Source organism: Pollachius pollachius, assembly GCF_949987615.1.
Source record: "Pollachius pollachius genome assembly, chromosome: 10".
NCBI classification, from domain to species: domain Eukaryota; kingdom Metazoa; phylum Chordata; class Actinopteri; order Gadiformes; family Gadidae; genus Pollachius; species Pollachius pollachius.
Genome location: NC_136943.1, coordinates 3,570,307 through 3,579,502, shown reverse-complemented (window position 1 = coordinate 3,579,502; position 9,196 = coordinate 3,570,307). Strand labels below are relative to the sequence as shown.

General features: G+C 51.0%; 1 protein-coding gene across 2 annotated transcripts in view; it reads right to left on the bottom strand.

The window, feature by feature from the left end:
- The window catches only part of gria2b (glutamate receptor, ionotropic, AMPA 2b), a gene marked incomplete at both ends in the record, with an annotated part of 32,739 nt that overhangs the window by 1,889 nt on the left and 21,654 nt on the right, over window positions 1-9,196 (bottom strand). Inside the window, 9 exons of one of the 2 annotated variants that reach the window (XM_079745086.1) lie at window positions 1,278-1,392; window positions 2,335-2,582; window positions 3,437-3,635; window positions 4,070-4,437; window positions 5,059-5,265; window positions 5,945-6,052; window positions 6,331-6,435; window positions 7,166-7,333; window positions 8,917-9,075. In XM_079745086.1, the coding sequence (XP_079601212.1) occupies window positions 1,278-1,392; window positions 2,335-2,582; window positions 3,437-3,635; window positions 4,070-4,437; window positions 5,059-5,265; window positions 5,945-6,052; window positions 6,331-6,435; window positions 7,166-7,333; window positions 8,917-9,075 (1,677 nt within the window). Of the gene's footprint in view, window positions 1-723; window positions 839-1,277; window positions 1,393-2,334; window positions 2,583-3,436; window positions 3,636-4,069; window positions 4,438-5,058; window positions 5,266-5,944; window positions 6,053-6,330; window positions 6,436-7,165; window positions 7,334-8,916; window positions 9,076-9,196 lie in introns of both variants that reach the window. The other variant, XM_079745087.1, reaches the window with a different exon arrangement.

Below are 9,196 nucleotides of genomic sequence, written 5' to 3'. Positions count from 1 at the left end.
GTTCTATCTGTTGTAAATATATCTTGTGTAACCAGTTCCCTGGAGGTGACTGTGTGGACTGCACGGTGTTGTGTGTCGGTACAATCTGTGTTTTAAAACGTCTCAAACAAACAATACACAAAACATGACAACACACACAAGGCACGACACACAACAAGACACAAACAAGGTACGACGCACACTACTCACACAAGAAGACACAAACAAGTTACGACGCACACACAAAAAGACACAAACAAGGTACGACACACACTACTCACACAACAAGACACACAATAGGTACGACACATGAGGACAACAGATGAGGGTCAACATGGTTGGACGCCCTTTAGAGGATTCAGCCAATCACTGATCCTGTATTCTAGAGATGGTCGGGATTCAGCAAATCACTGATCCTGTATTCTAGAGATGGTCGGGATTCAGCCAATCACTGATCCTGTATTCAGAGGAAGTCAGAGCCTTTAACTACGCGCCCCCAATCATCCAATCACCAGTTTGACACCGCAGCTTCTTTGTAAGAAGGAAGCTCCTGGATTTAGTATACTTTTAGAGTTAGGGTACTGAAAAGGAGATCATTAAGGTGCACATTTCATGGGTGACATGGCATGCATTAGGGTCTGTGAGCTGGTACATGTTGGGTCATTAGTAGCTCCGCAGGCATGTGTCTCATGCTTTGGGATGACAGTCTTGGGTTGTAATGGTGTGTTTGCCACATCCACTGACCTTACTTCCTGAGTCCTTGGCTCCGCATTCCCCCTTATCGTACCACCATTTGTTTTTCAGCTTGTCTAAGACTCCTTGCTCACTGAGTTTCAATACCGCAAGGTTTACAGGCGTTCTTCAGTGGAACATAACATAAATAACATTATCAATGTTATTTTATGTTATTATTACATTTACACTTGCTTTGCTTTGATCTCTATCTCTCTCATCCTATCTCGAGTCTGACTGTCACATCTTTCTGTCGTCATGGCGATGGACCTCGACGCTCCATTTGGCCTAGGCAAACGCGGGTTTTGCGGAGCCAAATGTGCATCAACGTATCGCCGCAAGTAGGCAGCGGGCGGGGCAGGGGTTGGCATGGAGACAGCCGTGGAGGGGCCAATGGGGCGGGAAGGAGGGGGGGGGGTCTATGTGTCGCCGTGGTAACCGGGTGGCGGTTTGGTGCGGCCCCCTGAGCCGGGCGGGGGGAAGGGGGGCGCGGTGGTGGGGATCGGGGCCGCCTGCTGCCTACTTGTGGAGTTGGGAGTGAGTTACCATCGCTCACTGGGGCTGACCTTGGAATCGCCACCACCGCTGCCGCATTCTCCTTTGTCGTACCACCATTTGTTTTTCAATTTGTCCAACAGGCCCTGCTCGTTCAGTTTTAACACTGCGAGGTTAACGGCGTTTCTTGAAACAATAGAACATAGCTTGTAAGACAGCGTCACTTAGCAATCCGGCCAATGTCTCTGTTTGTGTTTAAGCTAGGGGCTCCCCTGCCGATCTACAGGAGGAGGCTTGGAGGCTGGCTATCTACAGCGGTGGAACACATTAATAACACTGTCCTCACTACAAGAGAGATAGCACAACAGCAGTCATGAAACAGTGGTTAGAGCTCAGTAGATACAGCATGCCACGTCACACACCATTCATCCTAAATGTTAGCTCTCTTAGCACTTAGCGTAGTCCTCTCTAAGATAGACAATGTTTAACAAATTAGCATCTCAACTCATGGTACAGAAACCCAAGCAGTGCCACAGTGAGTCTAGGAAGATATTTTGGTATGAAAAGGTCAAATTCATGTCTGCAAAGCAGATTCTATGTCATCGATTCTTTAACAAGAGTCGTGTACTGAAAGGGTTTCACAAAACACATTGGCAAGCAAACTCTAAACAGAACATTGCTATCTAACAGGTCTATACAGGTGATGCAGTCAAAACCACAGTCTGCTCAGTCACTCATCAGGTTAACAGGTTAGACACACGATGCAGAGGATAGTTGGCTGGAGATACACTGGGACCTAGGATAGCAATAGAATGACTAGTGATCAGTTCAAATCAGGAAGGCAAAATGTTCTTACATATAGAGAATGATTAATTCCAATTGAGGATGATAATTATCATTAGAATATTTCATCATAAATTACATTTAAAAATATTAATAAAAAATATATTTTTGCAATTTATCGACTTACAATAAATTGCAAGGGCTTTAATCTACTCTGGTGAGGCTGGTTACCTTGGCTCTATACAAACCACATTATCTAGGTGGCTCAGGGCCTTAGCTAGGGCACATCAGGGTAGGTGGGATACTATAACAATATGGGGCACATTGTTATACTACTCCACCCACCTTAATGAAGATCCTTTGGGCGTAGCGATTCCGTAGCCCTTGGAGTCCAGGTTGCCTCCGACCTTCATGGTGTCGCAGGGCTTCCTCTGCTCGATGTACTCGTTCATGGTGGACTCCAGCAGGTAGGCGTACTTCCCCTTGGACTTGCGGACCCTGACCACGCCCTCGGCCGTGGTCTTCACGAACACAGAGGGCTCGGCGCTGCGCATGTACGTCCACATCTTGTCAAACAGGGCGATCTTGGAGCGCTGCAGGGGGGAGAGGGAGGGGGTGAGCACCACAGGGCGGCTGAATGGGGGTTTAGGGTGGAGGAGGAGGTCTGGATGTAGAGGTCTGGACGTGGAGGTTTGGAGGTGAAGGTGAGGAGGAGGTCTGGAGGTGGAGGTCTGGATGTAGAGGTCTGGACGTGGAGGTTTGGAGGTGAAGGTGAGGTGGAGGTCTGGATGTAGAGGTCTGGACGTGGAGGTTTGGAGGTGAAGGTGAGGAGGAGGTCTGGAGGTGGAGGTCTTTGTAGGTCTGGAGGTGGAGGTCTGGTATGAAGGTGTAGGAGGAGGTCTGGTAAGTCTGGAGGTGGAGGTCTGGAGGTGGAGGTCTGGATGTAGAGGTCTGGAGGGGTTGGCTTGGAGGAGTAGGTCTTTGTAGGTCTGGAGGTGGAGGTCTGGTATGAAGGTGTAGGAGGAGGTCTGGTAAGTCTGGAGGTGGAGGTTTGGAGGTGAAGGTGAGGAGGAGGTCTGGAGGTGGAGGTCTGGATGTAGAGGTCTGGAGGGGTTGGCTTGGAGGAGTAGGTCTTTGTAGGTCTGGAGGTGGAGGTCTGGTATGAAGGTGTAGGAGGAGGTCTGGTAAGTCTGGAGGTGGAGGTTTGGAGGTGAAGGTGAGGAGGAGGTCTGGAGGTGGAGGTCTGGATGTAGAGGTCTGGAGGGGTTGGTCTGGAGGAGTAGGTCTTTGTAGGTCTGGAGGTGGAGGTCTGGTATGAAGATGGAGGAGGAGGAGGTCTGGTAGGCCTTGAGGTGTAGGTGTAGGTCTGTTTAGGTCTGGAGGTTTAGGTGGAGGTCTTGTGGTGGAGGTCTTGGGGTCAGCGTCCGGAGGTGAAGAGGAACCCTACCCTGAAGAACTCCTTGGTGGAACCAGAGTCCAGCGTCCCGTAGGCGATCTCCGTCTGCTTGGCCAGGTCCTCGGCGCTCTCGATGGGCGACACCATCCGCTCCACCGTGAGGAAGGCGGCCAGGTTGGCCGTGTAGGAGGAGATGATGATGAGGGTGAAGAACCACCAGACGCCTCCCACGATGCGGCCCGACAGAGACCTGGGGGGAGGGGAGACGGAACGCACATGACAACACGGCTGGAACCGACACAGTGGAGTTAGACCAAAGGTGGTCCAGGGAAACAAGGTCCAGGTTATGGGGGAGTTAAGGCCTGGTCACCAGGAGGTTGTGGGGGAGTTAAGGCCTGGTCACCAGGAGGTTGTGGGGGAGTTAAGGCCTGGTCACCAGGAGGTTGTGGGGGAGTTAAGGCCTGGTCACCAGGAGGTTATGGGGGAGTTAAGGCCTGGTCACCAGGAGGTTATGGGGGAGTTAAGGCCTGGTCACCAGGAGGTTATGGGGGAGTTAAGGCCTGGTCACCAGGAGGTTATGGGGGAGTTAAGGCCTGGTCACCAGGAGGTTATGGGGGAGTTAAGGCCTGGTCACCAGGAGGTCCAGGCTATGGGGGAGGTTAAAGGCGGTATTGAGGCCCGTACCTGGGGGAGATGTCGCAGCCTTGTCTCATGAAGGCGCCGAGCGAGAACCAGAGGCTGTTGAAGATGCCAAACTCGTTGGTGGACTCGTTAGTCTGGATCTGGCCGTCTTCGTACTCCTCGGTGTGCCACTCGTAGGGGCTGAAGCGGCTGACCAGGAACAGCACCACACTGACCCCGATGTAGGCGAACACGATGCACATCCAGATCTCGTAGGCCAGCGGGTCCAGGAAGGAGAACACGCCGGGTTTGGACTTCTGGGGCTTCTTGATCATGATGGAGATGCCCAGCGACATGAAGGGCTTGGAGAAGTCGATCACCTCCTCGCGCACCAGGGTGATGGTCAGGGGGGCCACGGCGATGTCCGCTTTCTGCCAACACAAGACAGAGGTTCAGTGGTCAGAGTCTCCTCGCTATCAAGAGGCTTACAGAGGTCAGTCCTGGTTACTTTGAGACCATATTGGACCATCAGATGGTACTTCATGATGCCCAGCTGGGATCTTGGACCGGAGACTCGGGTCCCAACATGAGCAGACAGGGCGACAGCAGGAGGTAGAGCGGGTTGAATGGAAACGGGAAGGTTGCTAGTTCGATCCCTGGCTCCTCCTAGCGGAGTGTCGGAGTGTCCCTGAGCGAGGCACCTCCCCCTCACCGCTCCTGACGAGCCGGCTGTCGCCCTGCAAGGTCGACTCCGCCGTCGGTGTGTGAATTTGTGAATGAATGGTTGTAAGCCGCTTTGGATAAAAGCCTCAGCAAAATCCCGACCTCAAAAGTAAATGTAAATGTAACAGACCATCTAAATGTCTACTGAGTGCGTACGTTCCTGCTGCTCCTCCTCTGTTTACAGCGCAGTCACTACTGCGGGTAGACGGCAATCACTTAATAACGTACGGATCAATAACGGACAACAACGCTCCAAAACTAAACAAACACACCACAAGTATCCAATCATGACCCCGGGCTCCTAAAGGAAGCGTCGAATCAGGGCTTACCCCGTAGACCAGCTCCCCGACCATGCCGTTCCAGATCTTGGTCTCGGCATCGCGGGCGCCGTATTTGCCGTCGCCGACCACCTTCAGCTGGTACTTGAAGCCGCAGTGCTTGGCGATCTCGGCGGCCAGGTCCACGCAGTAACCCTCGTAGCGCTCGTTGTCCACGAACAAGTCCGAGTTCTTCTTCAGCATCACATAGGGCGCTTCCTGCAGACACACACTCGGTCAGTCACGGCACACTCACTCAGTCATAACCCAACCCTCATGGAGACACACACCATTTAGTCATAACACACTCACTCAACCTCCTGCAGACTCACAATCACTCAGTCAAAACCTCCTGAAGACACATACTCACTCATTCATAACCCCATGAAGACAAAGGACTCACAAATTCACAAGCTAACCTCATCCCTCCTCAAGGACCCATTTTAAGATAGGAATACGACCATCTAAAATCATAGTAGTAGACTAGTACAATTACTAAATTGAATATGTTTCATTACAAACATAATAAAGTTGATTTATGAAGTTAATGAAGCCATTTTGGTAAAACTGTTGGATGATCACTTAGGCCTGGTTATTGGTTCAATCCCCCTGGGCCATGCATACTAAGAGATACCTTACACTCACGGCCTTGTATATACATCATATTATACATTATTGATATAATCACATGCAAAGCCTGGAGCTTATGGGATAGGCAATCATAGGAGTGAGAGAGAGAGGGAGAAGGAGAGAGTGAGTATAAGTCTGTGTGTGTGTGTGTGTGTGTGTGTGTGTGTGTGTGTGTGTGTGTGTGTGTGTGTGTGTGTGTGTGTGTGTGTGTGCACGTGCGTGCGTGTGTGTGTGTGTGTGTGAGAGAGAGAATGGAGGATATTCTCACCAAGATGGTGGTAACAATAACTGTCTTGTTTTCCATTCCTGTAGATTCGTTTGCAAAGACGTCTGACTTTGTGACGGCCATCTTGTCCATTTCATTCCAGTAGCCGATCTGTTAAATGAGACAAAAACAATATCAAGACCGTCAGTAACAACAACGAGTGGGTCAATAACAACAACAAAACCGTCAATAACAAAAAGGCCGTCAATAACAGCAACAAGACCGTCAATAACAACAACAAGACAGTCAATAACTACAACAAGACCATCAATAACAACAACAAGACAGTCAATAACTACAACAAGACAGTCAATAGGAGGGGTTAGTTATGGTTAGTAGGGTTAGATATGGTTAGTAAGGGCTAGTTATGGTTAGTTGGTTATAATTACCTTGACCGGTCCGTTGTTCTTCAGCTCCATGATGTTGACCGAGTAGTTGACGCGCTTCCCATGCTGGTCAAACTGGATATTACCAGTCAGCCCATCAACACGCACCTACACACACACAGTACCCAGAGAGAGAGAGAGAGAGAGAGAGAGAGAGAGAGAGAGAGAGAGAGAGAGAGAGAGAGAGAGAGAGAGAGAGAGAGAGAGAGAGACAGAGAGAGAGGGAGAGAGAGCGAGAGTATAAAGTAGAGTACAGAGTGTGTGTGTAAGTGAGTGTGTATCAGTGAGAGAGTGAGGACCTGTTTGAGGGCCCTCTTTGTGTGTTTGTGTGTGTCATTGTGTGTATGTGCGTGTGTGTGTGTGTGTGTGTGTGTGAGGACCTGTTAGAGGGCCCTCTGTGTGTGTGCGTGTGTGTGTAGACCTGTTTGAGGGCCCTCCGTTTGTGTGTGTGTGTGTGTATGTGTGTGTTTGTGTGTTGTGTGTGTGTGTGTGTGCATTACGATCTGTTTGAGGGCCCTCTGTGTGTGTGCATGTGTGTGTGTGTGTGTGTGTTTGTGTGTGTGTGTGGACCTGTTTTAGGGCCATCTGTGTGTGTGTGTGTGCCTGTGTTTGTGTGTGTTTGTGTGAGGACCTGTTTGAGGGCCCTCTGTCTGTCTGTCTGTCTGTCTGTCTGTCTGTCTGTGTGTGTGCGTGTGTGTGAGGACCTGCTTCAGGGCCCTCTGTGTGTGTGTGTGTGTGTGTGTGTGTGTGTGTGTGTGTGCATGACGACCTGCTTCAGGGCCCTCTGTGTGTGTGTGTGTGTGTGTGTGTGTGTGTGTGTGTGTGCGTGCGTGAGGACCTGTTTCAGGGCCCTCTCGATCTCCACGCCGTGGGCCCAGGGCACGGCCGGGTTGGCCAGGCAGTCCCCGTTGTTGGCGCGGCGCGAGATGTCGATGCGCTGCTTGTGGAGCGAGCGGAACGCCTCCGTCATCACCTGCACCGCGTCGTAGGTCAGGGCGGAGGTGTACTGAGGAGGAGGAGGAGGAGGAGGAGGGGGAGGGGGAGGAGGGGGGGGGGAGGGGGAGGGAGAGGAGGAGGAGGAGGGGGAGGAGGAGGAGGGGGAGGGAAGAGGGGGAGGGAGAGGGAGAGGAGGAGGAGGGGGATGGGGAGGGGGAGGGAGAGGAGGAGGAGGAGGAGGAGGGGGAGGGGGAGGAGGTGGGGAGGGGGAGGAGGAGGAGGCGGAGGTGGAGGAGGAGGAGGGGGAGGGGGGGAGGAGGAGGAGGAGGAGGAGAGGGAGGAGGAGAAGGAGGGGGAGGGGGAGGAGGGGGAGGAGGAGGAGGAGGAGGAGGGGGAGGGAGAGGAGGATGAGGGGGAGGAGGAGGAGGAGGAGGAGGAGAAGGAGGGGGAGGGGGAGGAGGTGGAGGAGGAGGAGGAGGAGGAGGTGGAGGTGGAGGGGGAGGAGGAGGAGGAGGAGGTGGAGGTGGAGGAGGGGGAGGGAGAGGAGGAGGTGGAGGTGGAGGTGGAGAGAACAGTCAGCTAGGACATGGGACTTATACGCTCTCCTGCAGTTTGTGTAATGTGTAGTGTGTTAGTGTGTAGTGTGTTAGTGTGTAGTGTGTTAGTGTGTAGTGTGTTAGTGTGTAGTGTGTTAGTGTGTAGTTTGTTAGTGTGTAGTGTGTTAGTGTGTTAGTGTGTGTGTGTGTGTGTGTATAAGATAAGAACTTTATTTCATCCATACACAGGAAATGATCTTGTTACAACAGCCCATGAATCTCAAATATGCAATAATAAAATAAAGTGTATAAAGTATCCAACAATACATACATACATACATAAGATAATACAAAATAAAATAAATACAATAAATATAAATATAAATAAATCACACAGTGATTACAATGTCATGCCATAAGGGCATCAAATGCACAGGCCATGAGTTACACAATAAAAATGATGCCAAGACGTGCCTCGCTACAGAATAAATACTTTGTCACAAATGTACAGTGGAAAGTGCACATTATTAAATTCAAGTATTGCATTATTATTTGGGTGATTTCTGGTAGCACAATATTTCATAACCGATGTGTTACAGAGTCTTATGACAGATGGAATAAAAGACCTTCGGAAACGTTCCTTCTTACATGCGGGGTGTAATAGTCTCTCACTAAATGAACTGTTGTGTGCTGCCACTGGCTCATGGAGAGGATGAGAGGAATTCACAAGATGGATTCCAATTTGTCCAACATCCTGAGGGCATGAGGGTGTTAGTCCTATTGGTCCCCGTATCTTGCTGTCGGCCCCTGGGTACTCCTTCTCCTCCAGGGTGTGTATTGTGGTGTGTATATTGTGTTTATTGTGTGTATTGTGTGTGTGTTGTGTATCAGGGGTCCTAACCCGTATCTTGCTGTCGGCCCCTGGGTACTCCTTCTCCTCCAGGGTGTGTATTGTGGTGTGTATATTGTGTTTATTGTGTGTATTGTGTGTGTGTTGTGTATCAGGGGTCCTAACCCGTATCTTGCTGTCGGCCCCTGGGTACTCCTTCTCCTCCAGGGTGTGTATATTGTGTTTATTGTGTGTATTGTGTGTGTGGTGTGTATCAGGGGTCCTAACCCGTATCTTGCTGTCGGCCCCTGGGTACTCCTTCTCCTCCAGGGCCTCCCACCGCTGGTCGAACTTTGCCACCAGTGGCTCGTCGAAGTCCACGATCTGGAAGCCGGACACGTTGGCCCCCCCGTACTGGATCTTAGAGAGGTCCCCGTCGATGAAGCCCTGGGGGGAGGGGCTCATCGTCTATCACCATCATCTATCACCATCACCGTCATCCATCATCTATCACCATCATCTATCACCATCATCTATCACCATCACCGTCATCCATCATCTATCACCA